General features: G+C 36.9%; 1 protein-coding gene across 9 annotated transcripts in view; it reads right to left on the bottom strand.

The window, feature by feature from the left end:
• Nucleotides 1-24,758, bottom strand: part of BCAS3 (BCAS3 microtubule associated cell migration factor) — a 379,129-nt gene that overhangs the window by 299,263 nt on the left and 55,108 nt on the right. For all 9 annotated transcript variants that reach the window (XM_064523127.1, XM_064523131.1, XM_064523134.1 and 6 more), the window contains 4 exons: nucleotides 20,715-20,791; nucleotides 8,548-8,624; nucleotides 6,691-6,774; nucleotides 154-324 (listed from right to left, as the gene is read on the bottom strand). In XM_064523127.1, coding sequence (XP_064379197.1) covers nucleotides 154-324; nucleotides 6,691-6,774; nucleotides 8,548-8,624; nucleotides 20,715-20,791 — 409 coding nt within the window. The remainder of the gene's footprint in view (nucleotides 1-153; nucleotides 325-6,690; nucleotides 6,775-8,547; nucleotides 8,625-20,714; nucleotides 20,792-24,758) is intronic.

Here is a 24,758-nt window from a genome sequence, read left to right as displayed (position 1 = left end):
AATAGGATTTTGTCACAGCTGTGTGTGCCTGTAAAAGCTTTTGACCTAGCAAAAAATCTCATCTATTATTCATTTTCAAAAGCATAAAATACATTGTATTGCTAAGATTTCTGTGAAAACAAATATATATTGTTTCTGTGCAAACTATATTACCTGTCCTTCTCCAACTGTCTCCGTATCAATAATAGTGATTATTCCTGGCACCAGAGGACTTCGACGAATGTTGCTATGAGCTAAAATTTCTTCTTCGGTTGCTCCTGAAGGCAGCGTCCCTGTCAGCTGTGTAACTACTTTCCCAACCATTGTAAGTCCAGTCTTTATCGTCTATAAAAAGAAAGAGAACCAATAAATAATGTTTAGGGCTCTTTTACAGATCTACCTTGAATTTTTTCTTGACACAATTAATACTGTAAGTAGGCTGCACACACACAATAGAAGCACACAAAAAATATGTTTTATAAGTGATATATTAACTGTGAGAGATGCTGTATGTAACAGTAATCTTTTCAAAAGATTTAGCATCCTACCAAATAGATATATTTGGCAAATAAATATACTTTAAACAGGAACCTCCAAAACATACTTCGGGAAATACTCATTTTAATGTTGTCTAGATTTTATGGCTTTTTTTCTTTTTTAACTTCTTTATATGCTTATTCCACGAGATATAGAGCATAGATAAGTTAGAAGGATCAAATGATTAAGCAGAGGGGTGTGTTGCACACAGAAATACCTACAACCAACAACACTGAATGCTGAAATAGTGATAGACGTCTTCGGCACAAGCGCAAAAGCCAAGGGATCTGGCCTTTCACAGACATGACAGACATTCATTTGTTTCTCAGGAAGCTGCCCTTTGCAGCACTCAGACCGAATCCGGGACCCAAACCCAACAATTAAACATACCCCAGTACAACTAACGTGACTTGCCACAGTCCGCGTGTTTTTCAAACTTTGGTTTGGAAACATTCAATGCATTGGCTTTTACTCTCCGAAGATGCTGAAAATTGTTTTTACGTTATTTTATTTTATTTGGGAAAAGCAGGAGAGTATACACATTAAGCAAGATACAGATTAAAAAGCCCAAACTATGATTTGAAATATTTTCTCCTTGAATCAAGGACTGTGCCTTACTTGCCTATAAGGAATTACGCGAATTTATTATGCAAAATAAATAAGAAATAACAAAAGAGATCAGAATAGAATGACACCATAACAAGCCAATTCTTAACTAAAAAGACAAGCTAAGCTGCCTGCTAAATTGAAAAGGGGAAAAACAAAGTACAGATCACAGACTGAAACCAAGAAGCAGCCACAAATCAATTGCAACTGCTTTGTTTAGTGCTAAAATCTCAAACTGCAGTGATTAGAAAACACATTAGTGTTCATCAATTAGCAGCCAAACGTTTGTTTTAATAATTCATAGGAAATGACTTACACAAAGTCTGTTAGTGTGTTGTCAGGAAAACCTCTGAAGGGCCAACAGAATTAGGCGCCACACTGTATTGATGGCAATATCTAGCCAGGAAGCCTGATTAACCTCTGAGATGCCTCAGCTGATGTACTTACCCCATTAATGCTAATGGAGATACTACCACTTAAAATCGAGCCATGCCTTTATCATAGGAGCGTCTTCAGGGTTTAAAGTCTTTAGTAATATCCTGCCATTTGTTTCTTATTATTTCTTTTTATACTCGGATACAACAAATGAGAATAAACCAATTTTTAACAGTGGCACTCAGAAGGCTGAAGAAGGTAACACCAAATAGATAATGATAGCCAAATAGACCTAAAAGTCAATGTCATCACAAGAATGCATTTCAGCAGATTTTCTTTACAAAAAACTGACAAGCCAGTCTTCTGACCAATACAAGACCACAAAGGGGGGAAAAAAAAAAAAAGAAAAGAAAAAAAAGAAAAAAATGCACTGGTAGTTTATACAGCAAGAAAGAGAAAGCAATATAGAGGTACTATATGGCAAAATACCTACATAGCTTAAAAGAACAAGAGTCATAATCGACCTATTTTAGAAAATATCTTCACTATTTTAACTAGAGAAACTGGATTACAAAGTGCTAAGCATACAATTTAAGCCTCTTTAGAAAAAAATTAACATGCTTATCTAACGAACTGAATTACTGCTACATGGTACAGCAGACTGTGACTGCAGGGCTACTGAGAATTAATAGGTGTATAAAGATGTGGCCAAGGCCATTAGCACAGAAATATCAGTGAAGAAACCATTACGGCACTTACTTCTTTGTGCTATGTGTATATTTGCAAAAACTTCTCTGGTAATCTTTAACCTTTCCCATGCCATATCAGCTGTCCCTTCTATCCATTAGAGCTAATGACCTTGCTCTCACATAAGCTGTTAGTACTCATTAAGAAGTTATCAGGTAACAAGAAAAAACAGATGCAGCCTTTGCTAAATCACTTTACCACGAGAGGATTAAAAGATACAGAGAAAGAATCATCTAAAGAAGTTATTAGGTGAGAAGAACTTTGTTTATAATTTGATGCTAGACATTCGACAGACCAAATACATTTTAATTTGAAATAGGTTAAAGTTTGCACTGTCCTGATTCCTTTGTCATGCATGAGAACTGCTAGTACATACTAAGTGAAATTTTCTTATAAAATCAAAATATTTAATCCAATTCCTTTTGTAAGCACTGATGCACATTGTGCAGACACACAAACTCTTTGTATGCTCTTGTATATCCTATCTGCTTAAAAACAAAGCTGTTCACATTCATTCAAATATAAAGAAACATATTTAATTAAAATAAATGTATGCACTCACCCCCACTTAACTGAAAAATAAGTACATCTTTAATTAGTTGAGAAAATTAAAATGCATCATTCAGTCACTGTTAGACTGTTTTGTTCCAACAAGGTCTTACATCCTTTTAATGACAAAACAATATATTGTTCCCGTTTCTCATAATAAATGAATTCCACATGATTTATTTGTTTACAAATGAAAAATCTATAGAGAGGAGAAAGAGACATATCAAAAAGATATGCATCTATTTAAACGTGAATGCCTTGGTAATCAACAAAAAAAAGCCTCATGTTTAGTTTGAACAACATGAACATGCAATCAATTATAGATTCAAATTCAAATTGTTTTTCTGAAATGCGGATATTTTACAAAGATGCTTCACTTTTCCACTCTCACCACATACTCTGAAAAGAGGTAGGTAAGACAGGGAAGAAAATCTATTAGCAAATTCATCTTAAACAGCACAGAAAGCCCGAATGCTAGGAATACATTACGCTGGGGAGCGTCTACATGAGCACCACTTGAATAGAGAGGGAAGTGACACATGACTGACCCGTGGACATGTCAAGACCAGACCTCTCTTTAATAGGACATAAAAAAAAATGACGACAAGCATGGATACACAAGTATTTCTTTGCTTACGTCTGCTTTCTTGCCACATCCAAAACTATAGATGGGAGGAAGTGAAAATAGAGACTGAACTAGAAAAAACCCTAGGTATTGTTTCAGCAAAAGCAGAGGGCAATGCTCTTGGCAAGATGCATCTAAGGAGAAACAGGAAAGTGTAATGTTCAAAACAAAATCCTTCTAGGAATTTTAAATTCAGATGGGAAGATGACATAAAGGAACTTTTCAAAACGTTACCAGAGTAACACCCGGACTTTTGACACCAGAGGACACCACACTCCATCGTGACCTTGATTTTCAGCTAGGTATGCTATGCTATGTGAACAGGTGAGCTTCCGACTCCTGAGTTCTTTGATTTAGCAAGAAATTCATCTATATTTTCCACATGAAGTACAGTTAAATATGCAGCCATATATCACACTGTAAACATGAAAACACGACTGCCAAGCACCTTCTACGAACGTGGGTCTGCTAATTCCGAGGAAACTGGATACCAGAATCTCAACCTCTTCCACCTCCCTTGAAAAAGATTTGACAGATGAAGTATAGGCTGATCTCAAGCATGTCACCCTGCACGTCCAGGACCAGTGCTAGGACTACGCACGCAGTGTCTGGTTCTTCCACTGCATCCTCCCTAGTCTATGGCCAAACTGGAAACCAGGAACAGTAGCAAAAGAACAGTTATTTTAAACCGCTCAGGCAAATCTCCTGGCTGACAGCAGGCATACGAAGAAACCCAATCAGCGACTTCTGGAGAAGAATGACTTCCAGACCTCCAAGCCTAATCAGCCTAACTCCTGATGTCCCTGGAAATCCAGTGTATAAATGGCAGCTTAAACCACACAGGGGCACTGAAGTGATCACTGCATTCAAAATGCCAACTGTTTCATTGCTTCCCCATCTCCACGATCCAAACTGCCAAACAGTAACAGCAGGACTGGCAGTATGTACATTCAAGCCTGAATCAGTGCTGCATATTATTCTCACCTCTCCACGTTCCATGTAGCTTGGAGGAAGAAAGAGGGGCAAGGTCACACCTGCGGCGGTGAAGCCAGCAAGGGAGACACAGGGATATCACTGACAGCTGGTTCAGGCACACCTACACCTCAACAGGATGCTCCTCTCTCTCCCTTCCGTGTGCCCAGAGCCACCTGAATTTCCCCCAGGTAGTATTTTCATTTACACCACAAACAGCTATCCTCCCATTTAAATGTCTATTTCTGATGTTATTTGTATTGCATGCAAGAAACTCTTCATATATAATTGGGTTACCATTCGCTATGGCACAGAGATCGTAACACTCAGTAAAGAAAACACGATATCAAATATTGCTCTGACATGTAGATGAAACTTAAGATTTGCCTTTTGTCCTTTACTATCTGTCAACTCAGAACTCTTTCCCTTCACCGTTAATAAGCAACCAACATTAAATTTGGAGGCATAGAATAACACATGTATGGTTTGCTAATGGGATTATGTAATTTCCTTACTTTCACTATTACTTTATCTCTGTACCGAGGCTAACAAGTTTTTCTTTCCTATGATTATAAAAACATTTTACCTTCAGTAACTATTTACATGATGCAACATCACTGCTTCAGTGTTTGCATACACTCAGTTTAGTAAGGGAACTTCTGGATTATGATCCTTGACTAGTATTACTCAGGAGATAAGATCATCATCTTGATCCTTATTGGCCTTAAAACATAGTAATCCATGGTCTTTGGGCACCAAGGACTGTAACAGATATTCTTTTTTTAGAATTTTCATCTGTGAAAAAGTGAACAGAAACAGTGCTAGTCTTCAGAGCCTACTGGAGTATTTTGACAATCACTATATGGATTAACAAAGCTTTGGCTTGGTCTTCAGTCATGACTTGGCTAAACTTTGGCAGAACAGTGATCCATTTGTAAAAATCTTACCACATCTGATTGTAACTGTGGCTGCTCATGCTATGCCAGTTGGTTTTTCAAACCTATCTGCTGCATCATAAAAACATGTTAATAATGCAGAGATTGAAAGCGTTTGGGGAGACTTTCCCTCTTTATTTTTATTTTTTGGCTGATAGTGAAAGAATGCGAAGAGATGCAGCAAATTTCATGTGGACTCTTTAGAAGAACAGCAATTCAAATTTCCCTCAACAATGTAAAAAACTGTGATTTTTCCTCCCTCTCCAGCCACAGAAAGATTGTGTCCAAAACTATGCTGATGGAATACATTCTTTTTTGTGTTTTATTTGTTTTCACATGAGATGGCATGACCTATGTCTCTCTTTGTGGGTTCTTATAACTGTTGTTTTGTTCACTGAAGTTGGGCTTTCTATTCTGTGCTGTCATTTAATTCCTATTATTAGATTTGTTTTGTTGTGTATATCACAAATGAAAAGGCTAGCGGTTCAAATGAAAGCTTGTAATCAGCATGAAGTTTGCCAGACAATGCCAAAATGTACGTGCATGCATGCACGCGTTGAGGGACTGAGGGTATGTGTGTGTACGCATGTGTGTGCGTGTGTGTCCACGCTCGCGTGAAAAAAATAACTTGGCAAAATGTTGAAGGCAAGTCCTCAAGGAAAGGGGCAGGGGGAGGAGTAAAACAACAGTTCCGCATACTCTTTGGCTTGTCTAAGATTTTTCCAAGCCACGGTCATCTTCTCACACTATGAAAACCCAGACATTTCTCTGAAAACAGAGGGAAATTATAATGTCATCAGAACTAAGAAAACTAGGCAATGGAACCTAGATATAAACAATTATTAATAAACTCTAACCTTCAAAGAAAGCTACCAAGTAATTAATCAGCTACAGTACTGTGCTGGCATCCTTCAGAAAGATTAAAACATGTAATGATTATGTGATTGAAACCAAAAAGCAGCAAGCATTTGTGAAGTTAGTTTAGTTTCTATGATGCTAAAAGATCAATAATTCTTAAAGTTGATTTCTGATCATACAGGCTTATAACGTACAAATAGTCATTATACAAATCCATTTTACTATGATTTTCCTATAGTGGGGTCACTAGTAGGAATAGGTGCTTGCAGTAAATAAAAAGTCAGTTCTGAAGGACAGGAGTACTTTTTGAGACATGGAAAATAATGGCTACTCAGAGATTTGCAGGATCAGGACCATATACATGGTGCTAATGCTAGCATGTTTCTTACCTTATTTTTTTCTTTTGTGAATGAGAGGGGAAAAACAAAAAGATCAGTACAATTCAGCAGGGAAATTTAATAATTATCTTACATGATAACCTCTCCCTGCAGTGGGTGATGTACTCACTTTGGCAGCACTTATGACTGTGGCAGTGTAAGACTGAATGTTGTCTCCACAGGCTCCACCACGGGACTGATGGCATCGGATCAGCTACAAGAAGACAGACAGCAACCAAGTAACTACTATTAAACTACACAAACCCATAACCCATTACCATAGCTCTTATTTATCATGTATAGTGGTGTGTTTTTTCCTACAAATAGCAAAAAGCCCTGCTGAGACACTTAACCCCTTTTTATAATCTTCTGGGTGCCACCCAGACTGTCGCATACTGAACTCCAGTTTTCAATTACAAGATGAGTAGTCACTAAGAATTCATAAACTTTGAAATGATGGGATTTTTGGTCTGGCAGCAATACCACAAATAAATTTAAATAAATATAATCAAAAGCTTTAGCCATGTATATGTAACATTAAATATCTGACATTCTAAGAACTTGAATGCGGCTTTCCCCTCCTTTTTATGACTAGCAAGCAAAGAAATGACAAAGGAAAAGAGCTACTTTAAACTTTAATAGATTAGAGGAATGTACATGGGGTTTACTTTATATTGCCTTCCTTCAAAAGTAATAAATCAAAACAAGACTTTTCTACCTGACATTCACCTACAAAAGCAGTTCTTGCCTTTGAACCTTAACTAACAAGAAATAGGAAGTTGTGCTTCTTACTAAATAAAATGGTAAAACAACTATAGATATTTATTGCCGGTGCACAGAGTATGTTGCCTGTTTAACTGTCCCTTCTACCATTTTTGCTAAAAGAAAAGTAAAAGAATCACTGTAATATGTATTTGCTTCTGCAGACATTCCTTTTCTGTTTATGTTAAAATATCTAAATGAAAGTAGTTAAATTAGGGAGAAAGGAGAAGTCCACAGTGAATATACCTGGGAATACCCAACTAATTTAAATTCCTTTCTGATATACTTTTATTAATCAGTTGCTTATATTTTTGCCAGTACTTCTTTTTAAATCCCAAGCTGGCTGGGAAGTTTTACAAAATCATATAGGCATGGCATCAAAGGGCTTGAATTTGACAAGAAAACAGTTGTGCTTGAAAAGCGTAGCAACAGATAAATTTATAAGGTCCACTTCTCTCATAACTTTTGGTTCGGTTCTATAAGGAGCTATTCCAGTCACAGGTGGAAGAGAGAAAAAACATTTGCTTTGAAATAGAAGTAAGGCACTGGAAGCTGAATTTAAAAGATTTCAAACACTTCTAGCTTTAAAATACACAATCACTTTTCTGGCCTAGCAGTGGGGAAAAAGAGGGATAATTATTTTCTTCTCCCACTCTTGGAAATAAGCAAAATCAATTCAATATTTTCTTTTTCACTGGAGCCTGCCAATTTCAACCAGGAGATCATAAAGGAGGCATTTTTAATGCTGTTTCCAAACCTATGAAGGGAATTAGTGGGTTATGTCAGACAAATCCACAGCCTTCTTTCTGACTCAGTTTCCCTCATATCAAATTTTAAAATCCTCACTTGCCTACATTTCAGAGGTTTCTATAATGAAATGTTTTAAACTTTTTAAATGTAAAATGAGTTAATTATTGAATGACTTTCCTGAAAACACATGTTGATAGCTTTCTTTTTGCCTGCCCATACCACTCACATCTTCATGCCCTGCAAGTTGATAAACTTAGATCACACGTGCAGAGTAAAGATGATAAATATAAAGAGCAAAACACAACTAATGCAGGTCTAAGATTATGTCGATCATTGTTATGGAAGTCCTCTTACAGATTGCTTTTCACAGCTTGTTTCCGAGATGTTAATCTTCATCGTTCTAGCTTTTGTATATATAGGGAAGAAAAGTGGGGTTTTTCATTTTGTTTTGTTTTTAGGTTAAGCCTTTCCTTACCTTATTTTCTGCGTAAGCAAGCCAACGGCTTCCAAGAGCAATAGGATTCATGTTTGGCCCTGGACAAGGATAGCAGCCTGAAAAGTTTAAAAAGTAGCATTAAAAAAATATTTTAATGACTTCTTACAAAGAATTTTACTTATTGCCAAGAAAACAAAAAGTCTAAACAAAGGCCTTTCATTTGCTAATATCACTCAGTAAACGCTTGCATTTTTGTAGCTGAAGATAACGCTGCGGTTAAATGAGCTATTTTGAACAGTTAATAATGTGTAAATACTAGTTTCTCCTTATGCTTGCATTTTTTTAATGCCATTTTGATACACTGGGGCGAGGGGATATTTAAAAGTATGTCTCAACTGGTTTTGTATCTTCCCATTTTAATTAATTTTACTTGACTGAAGTATTACTGTTGATCAACAGTTTCAGTTAGATTCAAGCCCTTCTGTTTTTTTGTGGTGTAAAAGGCTGTGTTGTGCTTTTGCTTTTAATAATTCTGTACAGAAGCCCTTGGCCTCCCAGACTTCTGCACATGCTGCACTTTACACAGTTAGTAAAACCTTCATTCCCTTAAAATCAGTGGCAAGCTTTCCACTGTTTGCCTGATTTTCACTAGCTTTACGTCACAATTAAAAAAAGATATATACACATGCATAAAGATGAACATAATATAAGAAAATATTCCTCCTGAGGATTAAAAGGTGAAAATACCTATAATAGAAAACAATCAAAAATAAAATGAGAGAAAATATGGGAAGGCTTACAATGGTTAGGGCCAATGTTAAGTGCAATCTAATAAATAAAGCCAGAGTAAAAATAAGGAGTACCACACTATTAGCTACTGAAATTAAAAATACAAGATTTAAAATTATTGAAAAAAATAGATAATGGTTAAACATAAATTAAAAGCTTAGGTAATCTATAACTCAAAGTAGAGCTGGTTGTTCTTTTGAACATGTAACCCTCACCCAAACCCTCCTGATGCATCTACACTTTGCTGTTCCAGCCCCGACACTGGAAACATCAGGGCTGTGTGCTTCTAGCAGGGTGACTTTAGGGGCATCCTTTGTCAAGGTGTGACTCTAGAAGTTCAGATACTAAAAACCACACAGATGAAGCCACAAAACTGTTCACTGATTAGGGCCCTGATAACAAGATAGGAGCTTGAGTGTTCAAACACTAAAGCCTTCAGCCACATGAATAAAGCTATTTATTAGACAAGGCCTAAATCAGTTCTGATATGCAAAAATCTATGTAAAAAAAAAAGAAATATTATGCAAAGGGGGGGCTATCAAACAAATAGTCAGTCTCCATTTTCCTTGATTTTTGAACCGCAGGAGACTGTAGACAATTCAGCAAGTCAGAGTCACTCTGTCCCTGGTTGACCAAGAAACATGGAATCAGAAAAAATCCTTTAAAAATTATAGACATGCCCCCCTCATTCAAAGCTCTGGTTAGCTGGACCTGTATGACAGGCAGGAGTACTGAGCTCAGGCAAACAGCATTTCAGAACAACACATAAAATAAGATATTTATTGCATAAAATCCAACGTTGCATTACGAGAAGTAACATACAAAGGAAAGGACACAGCTGGCCAGGTTTCTATTTCACCAAGGCATCAGGTGTCAGACACTCCGATACTCATCTGCTACCTATAGAAAGGAAAAGTAAACCTACAGCCCTTCCTCATTTGACAAATATCAGGGCCTTTTCCAACAGGTCCCTAAAACGTCCAGAATATTTAATGGAGACAACAAACTTTCCTTTTAAGTTAGCTGGATTATCTTCAAGGCTTTCAAAACCATTGAAAAGGTGTGTAGCAGGGTGTTAACTATAATATACAGGTGTAACTTTAAACTGACGTTTGATAACACTTAAAGACACACTTGATGGCAGTTTTTGTTGGGCACATGCAGAAATGGCTTCCATACTGTTCATGCTGGTTTAGCATAAACAGTTCCTTATTTCATTTTTTTAGAGCAGAGCAGTGAGGGCATTACAAAATTCAAAAGATCATAGCAAGCTATTTCAAAGGTCACAAAGCAATGGAAGGAAAAAAGCAGCAATTCATCCAATTAAACCCATCTCAGGCCAGGAAAGCAAAACCAAGAGAATATTTTGTAAGGCCTTATCACGGCCTTGATCTCAGGAAGGAAAATGAATTCTGAAGAGATGATGCCACAGTTATTACATTCCAGCACTGCATAAAATGTGGGTAGCCAGAGCCTCTTAAGGAACAAAGAAAGAAAGAAAAAAAAGGTTGTAAATACAACCTTAGGTTGTAAATACAAACATGTTCTTCCGATGACATTATAGATCTGGACCAGTAAGGATTTAATGCTGACTTCTGCTTCAGCAATTCTTATCTGGCTCTGTAAAGACACGCAGGCCCCCCAAACGGCATTTATTTTTCTTCCCTTTTATGTACAGAAGATATCAATAAAAGCTGCCAGATGATAACCTTCCTCTAAATCTTCACAGCGACTGCAGAATTAGTCACTTGTGTTTCCTCTCTTACGCCTCTGCAAGCACACTGTAATATCTCTCCTGCAGAAAACCGAAGGAGCGCCAGCCAACACATGCACTGCAAGACAAAAAACACGCAGTTTTACAGCACCTAACAAAAAGAAATGCCTTGCTCGGAAAAAGGGAGCTGTGATCAATTATAGCAATAAGCTGATGTAAATGAGGAACTACAAAAAGCATTATTCTTTAAATGCAAAAAGAATCCAAACAGAAAAAAAATGTAAAGTTATCCCTGAAAAACCGCAGCTGTTTTCACCAAACCTACTGTAGGTAGTTTGTTCCATGAACTGCATTTGAGCAATTAGATACAGCTCCACACACAAGTCCGTCACTTCTAATAATAACCTCCACAGAGGTCAACAATTCAACTCAGTACTAAACTCTCCTCTCACATACAAAAAGCAGCATAAAAAAAAAAGCAATTTCCTCCCTTTTTCTTTGCAAGTATATGCATTTTCAAAACTTGCAGCAGTACAAGGATAAACAAAGGGTTATATTTTATGGAAAGGAAAAGCAAATTGTTTTTCTGCTTTCCAAAAAAAACAGCTGGAGTCAGCAGAACATCATCTACTAAGCAAATGAAAAGACAGACACAGCGTGACCTACCGAGCTCAGCTATCCAATCATTACAAGCCTAACGCTCTTAAAGATTAACTTCTATTTCTACTAAACTTCAAAACAACTGAGGAAAAATCCATTCTAAGCAACAACAGCAGCAATTTTAGCATGTTTACAATAAGAATGAACATAATGAGAACGCAGAACTAACTGTCAAGAAGACCAAAGTTTCCAAGTTTTAATGATGGTATGGAGAGGTCATCCAAGAAGAGATCACTAAGGGAAAGTCCTTCCAAAAGTACAGCAAATCAAGCAAACACTAAACAACATGAGATCTTATAATAAGCTTTGCCGGGCCTATCACCCACACAAAAGAAGGTGAAAATCTACTGGAAATTTTTTAAAATGCTTTTAAATACAGAATTACTCTATTACATTGTGCTTTATAATGATAAACACAGAAAAGGTACTACTCCTAAGCTATGAATAGGAAAAAGACTAGAAAACAGTATTTTGAACATCTGAAACTAAGTGCAAGCTCTTTGTGTTCACTCCATCAAGTTACTATGCCCAAGAACTGCCACTGCTGTGGGCCATAAGCAACAATAATGAGTAAGAAATGGGCTACAGGCACCCTCAGGACAGGGACTGATCACAGACGACTTCACGAGCAGCACCCAGAGTGAGACTGGTACCTGATGCTGCGTGCTCTGGCCTGCCTGTTTGCAATATGAAAGTTTTCCCTGTATCGTGATGGTACTGTAGGGAACTTCTTCAGCATTACAAAGTTCTCAGATTGTATTCATCTGTTTTTTTGTTGGTTTTTTTTTTAAATTGTAACTGAATTGTAAAACTACAATCTGAAGAAAGCATATAGTTTGCAATTATCTGAACTCAAAAACGGGTTTTATCTTTCTTCTTGTTGTGCTTAATTTTTGTATTTGGTTTTACTACGAATACGGGAACCCTGTAAGTTACTGATTAAATTTCTCCAAGCTATACAAACGTCTGCTTAAATGAGCGAGTAGAAAAGGGAAGGCATGTGTACTTTACATTATTTTTCAGATACTTTTATGAAACTCTCTGCCACCCTTTGGAGTTCAAATCCATATGCCCATAATAAATACGGTTACTTCATCTAGTCATTCTGAAAAAAATAAATCAGACAGCTATGTATTTCTCTAACTCTAGATCTCTTCATTGATTTATGCTTCTAGAGAAAACTAAGACTCCACTCTTTTTTTTTTTTTTTTTTAAAGCTCATCCTGTAGCTTCAGTTAGGGCAGTGTGAATACTCAGACGGCAGCCAAGAAGAGAAAAGCAACACATTCCTTCTATTCTGCTTTAAAACAAACAGCACATAGGGAAAATGTTAAGAGGAACAGGGCCATTATGAAGTTGTGTGAGCCATAACAGACATCAAGGCAATACATCCCAAAAGCAGCCACTGGTAAAGCTTGAGCCATCTGAATTGGGGCAGCTCTCCATCAAGTTGCACAGAGTTTTCACAAGGAAAAAAAGCTAAACAAAAACCAGACAGGATAAGATGCAAAGTTGGGAGCTAAACTGAGCCTATGTTTTTAGGCATCTAAGCCTTAAATGGTTAATTTCTTCAGGAGGACCAGAGCTGTGCACCTTGTCATCCAAGATAACGCCACGACCTATTCCATCAGCGAGTCCAACCAGCGTCCTCGCACGAGGCACGCTGCTATGCACGTGCCCTGCACAAACAGCCCGCACAGCCTCAAGGGCTCCACTGAATGAAGAGCTAAATAAACTCTTACCATTGCAAAGTGCTCAGATTTACGTATACACTAGAATGCAATGCTTGTCTCTAGAAAAATCTGGCACTAACAGTCAGAACTTGTCACTTATTTGCAGCATACATAAGTTATGTACTCACAGTTGAGCATGGCTCCTTCCACAAAGTACAGCTATATTCCCTTCTCAGTCCTCTCTAAAATGCAGTGTGAAGTGACATGCTCTAAACTGTTTCAAATTAATGTGCAAATGAATGAAGTGAATGAAACCAAAACCAAACCAGAAGGGTCCAGATCATCCTTGTTGTTTCTATTCAAACAAATGCCCCCACACTCATCTTAAGATGCCACTGGTCAGTTCTTCCTTTCACAGCATAGTCTAAGAGCTGTAATATATACACCTATTTTAGCCCTGGGGGGGAGGGGGGGGAATCTGTTTACAATATTTGCCAGACTTTCATCTCCTCTATCTTGACTTTGATTTTGCTTTTTAATGAAAACCATTTTAAAAAACTATTCTTTTCTGTCCTTATGTCAGCTTAATATGAAAATTTTATTTTACATAATTTTCACTGCCTTCCTTTCCCAGATTCTCTGTGGTCTCCTCTGCATTGTTACATATTCATCCTTTCTGGTATCAGTTATAAGGATTAGTCTCATAATTACTGTAACATTTATTTTTTTTTAAACGGATATTCCATGCCTTGTATCCACCACACAGTAAGAAACGCCTGCTAGTGCTGTCCAACTTCATTGCAGGCTACCTCTCTGTTTCACTGTTTATATGATACGTGGGTACAAGTAGAAAAGAAGAGAGAAACTGCATCTCTTTTGAGCGTGATGAATATGATGTTGGGATAGGATACAGTCAACAAACATAAGGAACCCTGGTCAAGACTAACCTACATCCTACAGAAACTAGGTCTGTAGGTCGGTATATTCTGCCTGCTCCTCTAAGTTGACACGAAATAACTGAAACCTGCTGAGAACACAGATTACTGGATAAACAAAGATTTTTTGGTTTCATTATGTGAAGAGGTTCATTAAAGGTGATATATGCCATCTCAAATAATGTTTCCAAACACATTTTTCTGAGCAAATTCCAAAATGCAGAACTCTATTCAATCTAAATTTGCTTTTGATCATTCAAAGCATTTGCCACTTACTATTTTAAAAATTAATGAAGCAAAGTTATTGTGTATTCTTAAATAAATAGTTACGATAACCCTCTAAAGCTGTGGTACATTTCAGAAGTTTAGTCACTGGATGTAGTTTATAATCAATAATTGTCTTCTAGGTCTTATGGAATATATAGCACTTTATAGAAAATAATTTTGTAATTTCACTACTAAGTATTGCAATCCAAAGCAACCAGAAGAAAGACCCATGACAAAGAGCATAGAAAGGGTATTTAAAATAAATAACGGATAGAGTGATACTGTTGTTGCAGAGGCATTGTTTATTCCAAGGAAAACAAATCATATAAGTTGTTTTATCTAATATTTTTCTGTTTGTTTGGGCTTTTTTTTTAGCATCACCAAGCAAACCAAGTTTATTTGTTTATAAATTGTATAAAGTAATATTGTTTATAAATTCCTTTGGGTTCCTTCTAGATGAAAGGCCCTATGTAAATGTTACTATTCTCGCAGTCATATACTTTCCAAAACCTCTTCTATTGTTCTCGTACTTCCTTCTGCTTAAGTATCACCCATAAAAACCGAGCAAAAGAGCAAACCAGCAGGATACACCCTACTGCGAAGCCATGTTTGTCATCTAGGGATCCACCCGCCCCGCAAATTCTTGCGGCACTTTCACAACCAAGTACTAAAATATTCCAGAAATAAAGTGAAAAAGTCAGTGCACAAATGCTCCCTATACTGTCATCACCCCTCTTCACAGGGCACTATCTGTAACGTGTGTTATGTTCACAGCAGCCTCAGCGCCGCAACACAGCGTTGAGTGATCCTGGCACGGGACAATTCCCTCGCACAGACTCAAGGCAGGACCAGCTCTTTTTTACATACTTAATTATTACAGAAACCTCCTTTCCCTTTCTATTCTGTCATGGCATTTTCGAGTATTTTATTGTTAGTGCTCAGGTTTAAGACCAGTGCCAGAGCTTTTAATATAGACAACTGTGGCCTTTAATGCTTGTTAAGCTTGGTTGATCAATTTAACACAAATTTGACTGATTTCAGGACAAACTATGCTTTAATCTAGGGGCTCCCCCGCCCCCCGGCACCAACCCCTCAGACAAGTAGACAGTGATAAATAATAATGTTACTATCGAGGTTACTGTTACTGTACAGGACAATGTGAATATGATTGCTTTGTTTTCACCTTTAACATTTAGGATTTGGGTTTTTTAGCTAAAAGTAACTTATGCAGAAGCAAACAGCATTTCCTGTTCTATATATAACTTTTAAATTTGTCAAAAACAGGACATATGGATATAAATCTTGGGTGTGAATGTCTTATTTCTGTCTTTACGCAATTTTTCTGTAATATTTATACTTTCCTGAAATATAATAAAATACTCTGTAAGCAAAGACATTTGTTTCCATACATCTTCCACCTTGTCATAAAGGCTTTTTCAAAAAGTAGCCTAATTATCCTGTAATAGTGATACACTGATTACCAGATTCAAAGAAAAGAAAGAAAAAAAAAAAACCCAAAGCTCTTGTAAACAACATTGTTAAAAAGTAAAAAGCAAGATCAAATCAGCATTTCTCACAAAAGGCATTTACAAAGTACATGGAGTTCTCATTTATTTTTATATATACACACGCACACACACGTATGTTACTGATACAGAAACTACTAATAGCCTGTGGACAATTCACAGGAATGTACTTGGCTTCTCTTCGCTGATCAAGAAATCATTCTGAAACAAGAGCTTTCTCCCCACCTGCATTAAGGACTTTCACTCTGAACCAACAGTCTCCCCTCCACAGACACAGGAATCCTATCAATTATTATACCATGTGGGACAAATACCACTTACTGATCACAGTTGAGAAGGGAAACGTACATTCTTCAAGAAGCTCTGCTTATAAGTCTTTGGGCATTAAACTTTTTCACGAGACATCTAGAGTTTTTACTTCAAAGCAAAGGGATCAAACCGTTCTCTACATGTCGATCAGGGGAAAGGCATTCCAACAAAGCTAACAAAAATGCACAAAAAAGCCTAGATGATTTCCAGATCAGACCTGTGACAAACTGAAACCCACACTCTATTTCTTGTACATGAATGTCAGTGAAGATAGGACTACAACAGTTGAATTACAGATTAGAGTGTCGAACACTGGTTTTTTTCTTATTTTATTTGAGAGATGCAGGCGGGGTGCATTTAATATATACTGAATAATTTTTGGCATGTGGTTAGGCAAAAGTCTTTTGAGACTTTATATACAATAAAGTACTCTGACTAAAATCTGGAAAATTACCTCTTAAGGCTCTAGCTGTACAGCATCAATAGAAATGTGGTGCCAGCTAATGGCTGCAATAACTGTCTTCATCCCTAGAGAATAACGGATGGAGAATATATCAATATGAGAAGTGGAAGGGCCAGAGAAACTGAGCAGGCACTAGTTATCGGACACAAAGATGATGCCACATGCATGATGTTATCTGTGATAATCTTTACTTAGGGCCTTGGGGGTGGGAAGGATATTCTTTATAGAGAAGAAAGCGTCCATCAGGCCATATTCATAATCATCAATGTTCACTAAGTAAGCATTTTTGGAGAAGGGCTGTGGGAGCACTGATGGAATAGAAATCAATGAAATTCAGCTTTTTTTGCATCTATTCTTTACAGAACAAAGCAGGAAAAAAGCCTGTCCATCACTTTAGGTTTTGATCTTTCAGTCATATGCAGTATTACAAAAAAAGGTCTGAAGGAAATCTTATATTAACCAGAGTAAAACTCTTAACAATTTAAAAATCTACACCTTTACATTCACAGCTACCACGAGAAACATTATAAATACCAAATAAGTTTGTTGGGCTTGGCCACTTAAGCACTTTGAACAGCAAATTCACAACCTATACTGTTTTGTTTTCCCCTTGATGCAAGTCTTTTCTTAATGAAACTGAGTTGACTCCAAACATAGGCACAGTGGAGAACAGACTGCCACGTGACAGTAACTGGCACGAGTTCTCTGCAAACTGATGGTATGCCTCTCCTCAGCTGCCGTTGAAATGAGACGACCTCACAGGATACATTAGTGGATATATAGGATAGAGACGTAATTTTTCCTGTGACTATCCACACTACATTTTCTGAGTTTAAACACCTGTCTTAAATTTGCACACCAAGACTGCAGCACCTGTATAGTGTATTTTTTGTTAGAAAAGGAACAAGTAAAATGTGCTGGCTCTCTACCACTCAAGCCAAATCAGCAGATTTCCATCTAATTACATGAAGAACCTCCCTGCCCTCCTCCCCCGCAAAAAGGAGGATTATTACTATCTCAAAAAAAAGATCAGGAAATGCAAGAGTTAAGCATTCCAACAGCAGCACAAACTTGACCATGTTCTACATCCTGAATATTTTATGGTATATTTATTACAACAATATATTAAGCTACACATTCAACCACAAAAACAAAAACAGAAAGACAAACACGACTCATGTGTAACACAGCTGCATTAGCATTGCTGAGGAACACCAAACTTCAGAATTCTTAACACTGCTTTTAATTGTATGTTCTGCATTTAATTTCCATGTATGAATAGTCAACAAAATGGACAAGTGCTTCTGCTTAATTACGTCTGCATTTAAGCTGTCTCAATGAGGTTCTAAAGCCTACACTCCACTAAGTAGATACAGATGGGAGATGTGATTTCCTGTATTATCACTAAGTCTTTTTTCACAAACCTGTTTTTTCCCTCTCTTTTTCCAATGGTTTACACTGTCACAGAAATGTCTTCAAAGCGCCAGTGATTCTAATTTCATATTTTTGGCCCTTTATGCCATTGCCTCCAACCAAAAGCAGCTGAGTAACACTGCTGAGAATATTCTTCATGAAGAAAAATTCTCCAGGTAGCCCCTGTCATTCTCACTGTCACACTCCAACTGAGGTGTATCAGGATGGGTCCACAATCATGATAGGATGTAGTCTGACCATTTTGCACAGCAGGGATGCTCCAATAACAGAAAAAAAGGGGTCTATAAGACCTTTTGCCATGCTTCCTTTTCAGAGATTTCTGCTTTCCCAACTGAAACTGACATTTCCATTTCCTAAATTAAAGCAGAATGATACACAAGAGTCCAGCTGCTGGCCAGTTGGCTGATCATCAGAAACCAAAGCAGCTAAGTAGGTAGCTCATTTACATCAAATTTCAAAGACTTCACACATCAGAATAATTTAAGCCTTTAAAAGCGCACTCTCAGGTCTAGAAGATTTCAGTACACGCAAAACCTGAAAGCTAAGACAAACGCCCTATTGCAGCCTTCAACATGCCAGAGCGTTATACCCACTTGACGGCATAAGCTGTTAAGCGAAACAACGGAGCTTCAAAATCCTCAGGACAATTAGCCACCAGCACAGGTCCAAGAAACTCATCCATCTAGAAGAGCAGAACACTATTTTTACCCAGTCACACCTCTGTCACTGGCCACAGGCAAGCAGGGCTGGCAGGAGGGTGGCAGTGACGCCAGCAGCAGCTCTAGCTGTTTGCTGGGTTACGCAGCATTTTCAAACACCTAAGCCAAAGTGAGTAATATCTTTAGTTGAGTTTTGGAACCCCAGAACTAGAACAAAGGTTGAGAACATTTTGAATATGTGCAAAATTTTTATTGTCTTTAAATTCCATGCCTGTTTCACCAAATGCACTGAAAATTTAAAGTTACAGTCAGGAGTAGGATATCCTTGTTCTGCAAAATACGGTTCAGCCAATTTTTAAAAACACATTTCAGTATCTTTTTTCTTTGCAAATAAGGGGAATTAGAAAAGCACAAGGATTGTCAAAATATACACTTAACGGAGACTCCTAAGTTTTTGACCTAAAATAAAGCAAGGCTTGTACCCTGATTCTCTTTGGTGGAATAAAAAGGAAGATTAACAAAAAAACCACAAACAAGTCTTTCCCCATTTGGCTGTCTTTACTGAACACGAGCAGATTCTTAGGTATCTTATGTCCATGTATAGGAAGAAACTGACACCTATTGGCAACTTTAATATTACTGCATAATGGTGCTTTTCTTCAAAGTATTGCAAGAAATAGCTTCTTATAAATAATTTTTTCTTTAAACACACAGCTAATATAGAAATATAATTTAGAACTTTTCCTATTGTGACTGAAAACACACTCGGGAAGTTTCAGCTTTTCCTTTTTAACAATAAAGCTCCAATACTTCCAAAGTAAATTATGATCTCTCAATAATCTAAAGATTTTAAGAGGCTATCCTAACGAGGCTATCCTAACAAATGAACACTAGCACTGTTCATTAGCCACTTGGAGAGATTACATTTTCATTTTTCTGGGGCTAATAATCTCCTGGCATTCGGCATTACAGAGACAACACACAGTTTTAGGAGCAGAAAAATGGCACCCTAATCCTAACTACATCCAGCAACAAGTCAGAGCAAAATCAGTAGAAAACTACCATCCTTCCCTACTAGCATGTAAACTACTGTATTACAGATGTTAGCGCAGCAAAGGGACACTTGCAGCAGAGGAATAGCTTTTGGAGAGCACCTTATCTGCTACGATCATTTGCCTCCTATTGAGAGGCAAGAAGGGAGGGATGAAGGGGAGTCACCAGCAAACAGTTCCTCCATGCTCAAGATACAGCACCAGCAGACAAATACCTCTTTTGCTCCTATTGCACATCACTGACCTGCTTGAGCTTTGGGGACAGCTAAACTAGGGAGAAATTAAAAAACAAATGCACCTGGGTATAAGGAAAAACAACAAAAAAAAGCGTGCAGATCACTGTCAATATGTTTTCAAACTGTTGATTAGACAAACAGCCCAAAACTCAAGACACAGTCTTTGTACTTCTGCAAAATAAACAAAAGAATATTTGAACTACATAGGGATGTCAGTGTAAGTGTTCTTTACAGCAAATGAGAAATTAGCTACAGCAACAAGATATGTGCAAAGAGTCACAGACTTTTTTTTTTACGAAGCAATAAATTTCCTGAAACTCCAAATGAAGTCATGGAGATGTGCAGATGCTTTGGGGATACAAAAAGTCAAACACTTCTTGCTGCATCATTTCTGGCATGCAACTTCATTCTGCTGACAACTGAAAAAAATCTGTTTTATGTCACTCCACCTACTCACTAGAGCAAAAAGACCAAACACATTATACATACTTGTAACGAAGAATTTTTTGGTGAAAGTACAGCTGTCAAAGGCGGCAATTTTCTCTTGCAAGACTACAACGAGTATCCTGAAAACACAGAAATGGAACATGTACTTTAAACATTAAATGCATTGGTTTAAAGATTCAATATCTAAATGTAATTATTTCAAAAGCATCAATATAAATTCTAGGGTGATAAACTGCCAGGTTACCAATACACGGCAGTTATTGAGGATTCTCTCTCATCCCAACCACATAACCTTCATTTCAGGAAGTACACAGATCTGATACAGAACAACATAGCATATTTATGATATACCTCCTGCAGTAAAAGCTCCATTTAAAAGAAAGAGAATGGAATTGCAAGGATCCTCAATAACTTTCAATGACTCAAATAACAATCAAATCAACAATCCGTAGAACACAAGCTAAATTTGAAATAATCCTATTGCCGATCTCATTGCAAATTTATTAAACCATCAGTTTCTTATTTACTAAGAGCAGCACATCAGCACAGAAATAAAGTTGAGAGAAACAAGATTTGTGTCAATTAATGAAAGTCACAGGTGTATGTTTACACACTCACTCATATGCGTACACTCTTATTATGAAATATCTGCTCATTACTTGAAAGACACTAACAGAACAAAAGCCACATGATAACAATGCATGAAACACCATACTGTCTAAGCCCAAGATGCAAACGTGGCAAGTGTAACATTTTGAAAGTTTTAATACTGAAGTAAGTCTTTTCCTATAATAATGGCTTCCCAAAACAACATCCTTAAACTCTAGAAAGCACCACATTGGGAAGCTGACCAACCAGTAGATTTTTATCTGTTCGTTATCTGCAATCCTTAGCAATACAACATAATTAATAAAAATCTGATTATTCTCTTATTAGAAAGAATAAGAGATATGAGACAGTTTTTAATTAGCTGACAAAATGAAGCATTATCAAACTTTGTTCTAATAATTTTAATTGGAAAGCTATGTTGTGTTGAAAAATGAATAGTATCTCTCAGTGACTCAAATGTGTACCTACACTTTATTTGACAATGATGATCCTTAGAAAAATCACTGATATCTGCACATTACAGTATAGAACAATGTTTAAGAAGCTGCTGAACCATGTGAGTCTCCACATACATCCTTGGTAAAGAATGATGGTGATCTCCCATCAGTGTGAGAAATCAACCATTGACTCTTGCCCTTTTTTTTATTTTTAACTATTTAGCCACAAGAAAACCTCCTTCTTATACCATAAAAGCTTAATGCCTGTAAGAGTCTTTGGTGAAGGAATATACTAAAAATTAAAGAAATAATAATAAAATAACAAAAAACCCTTACCCACATGCTTGCTGATGTTTTCAGATAATATAAATAATTTTGAGTTATGATTTCCCTCTAGAAAAGTTATATTAACACTCCTCCAATATGCATGATTTATCTTTGCATCCACCATTCTTTTTTGCTCTTTCCTGTAATTTTTTACCAATACATTTGGCAAATTATTTAGACTTGCATCTGCAGCTCCCAGGATGACTTTGAAAGCCTTTTCACAGGGCTGCTGTAACGCCAGCCACTTTCCATTTGTTTGGCCTAGAAGCTGATTTACACACTACGCCACGCTCTGCGCCTTCAGCTCCTTTAGAACTCTTCAGCTCTAACAGCTTGCCCTGGCACTCGGTCACTGTGCTGTTTATCAGTCTGCCTCTATTTGGAAACAAGGAGAAGCACAAATTCTTGGAAGGAAGGAAGAAAGAAATCAAGGGTCAGCTTTGCACAACTGTCTTTCATATTCATAGATTTGCCACGCTAGAAGCGGGGAGCACATGGCCACTTCCACAGCAGCTAACCTACCAGAAGGAGGAGGACAAAAATGTAACTCAAGAGGGATTCAGATGTAGTAAGTCATGAAAGAAGTTAATGTAGGATTTCTTATTTGTTTGCAGCTCTCATCACAGAAAAGATGCTTCCCACCTCCCCTCTTCCAATTTATAAGTCCCAATTTTTAAAAGTGGAGAACTCCACATATATATAAATTAGTATCAGTTTCAGACAAAATAATAGTTTCAGTTACAAAGTATCTTTGAATTGCTCAAGTTGAAGCAAAGAAAAACAAAAGAAACCTATCAATTCTAAGTAACTTCTTCCAGAAGGCCCAAAAGAAAATTAACCAAGGAATAATGGGAAAAACTTTGGATGCATGTGCAAGTGTAATGTATACATAGAAAACTTATGCATATTTGACTGTAACACATCCCAATCCTGTAGATTTCTTTTTTTCTGCTCTTTGAGGATGGACTGTCTTTCTGTATAAATGAAACCTACCAGATGGATGATTTTGCAGTGTAAATGCATAAATAATAAACACTTTTCCATTCTTCTGCAACTCAAGTTTTATTTTAATTTCAAATTTTGGACTCCATTTGTCTACAGTTAACGCACCATTAGCACTACACTTGGCCATTTAATGCATTTTCAATCTGAAATCGTGAACTTTCCTTGGATAACAACAGAATCTGATACATTCCAGAAAAGCAGCTACCCTGGATACAACCACACGGCTTTGAAGTAGCTTTTCCATTTTCACCACTTCGGAAAAGAAACATTAGCACCTGGAAAGACTTTTTAGTTGGGAGAGACTTTAAATGATGATTTGCCTTTTGACTGTTTTTACAATTGGATTTTTTTTCTGCTAGGAGGCCAGGCTGGAAAGATTTACTATCACCGCACTGTACACAAGGGAACTTTAAATTTTTAAAGAGACAGTTGCACAGATAAGTACTGAACTCATTCTGGCAGACTTTTAAAGGAACAATGACCTCTTTCATGACACACAATTTTTACCAACTCAACTACTTCAGTGAAATTATTTTTTGATATAAGGATCAAACTCACATCCTATGACAATCAGTTTGACCGGGGATAATAAGCACTACCACCCTTTACTACTTTAAAGACATTTACACCATCAAAATATCATTTTATATATCCTCATTAAAATATCCTCATTACTAAATTAGCTATGGTATTAAAGCTATTTGTTGCGTAGTACTATACTATATATATATATAGTACTTATATTTAACTTTATTTAGACATTAATATTTAGGTTTTGATTGTACAATGATAGACAAATGTCTGTAACAAAATATTTGCGGCTTCTAGGCTTTTAATCCCCCCCCCTTTTTTTTTTTTTTTTTTTTTAGATCTCCAACTCTACTAACTTCCTTTAGTTTCATGAGTTTGATACACACATATATTCTTCTGTGTTCTTGACATAAAACGTGTTATCTACTGTGATACAAAACAGACACATCGCTACTAAAATGACTGGTGTCATTTTGGCACCTTCCTTACTGAAGGACCATCAATTCCAACAAACAAATACACATTCTCAAGAAAATGCAGCAGCTTTTCCACTTTCAAATCTCTACCTTTAACAGAAGAATCATATTCCACAACTTCCATAAGATACTTTGAGACATATAATGACTAATAACAACCATAACAGGGTGGAAGGAAGAATCAGAGTAGGCAGCACGGTCATGGTCTCCAGTCAAAGTCACTGCATGAAATTCTCTCGTTAGAGCTACCAAAGATCATCAATATCCTCATGCAGAAGAGGGATTCTGGGTTTTCTGTTCTCTTAAAAAGATGCAGTAAACTACAAGCATTTTCAGTTTTGTGTGTCTTGGAGAGATGACAGCCTGAAGTCAATTCAGAAAAATTTAAGCCTCCGATTCTATTGAAACAAGTATTTAAAACCTGATGCTCAGCCTTCTAAGCCTTGTGAAGTTATTCCAACTAAGAGATTCTGCTTTGTTATTTGACCCACAGAAACATTATTTCCCACACAACAGTGACAGCATATTCAGGTTTTTGGTGTGCAGCAAGGCAATGTATCTGACAGACAAGCTCTATAGTCCTAATCAGACACGAAGTTGCACAACCTTATTTAAAGGCTGTACAAAAAATAAAAGGTAGTTGACTACCTTATTTAAAATACCTATGGCTCCATTTCTCCATCTGTAGATAGAGAGAGAGG

Source organism: Dromaius novaehollandiae, chromosome 19 (assembly GCF_036370855.1).
Source record: "Dromaius novaehollandiae isolate bDroNov1 chromosome 19, bDroNov1.hap1, whole genome shotgun sequence".
Taxonomy (NCBI): Eukaryota; Metazoa; Chordata; class Aves; order Casuariiformes; family Dromaiidae; genus Dromaius; species Dromaius novaehollandiae.
Note: the sequence above shows the minus strand (reverse complement) of the source record. Positions and strands in the feature narration are given on the sequence as shown.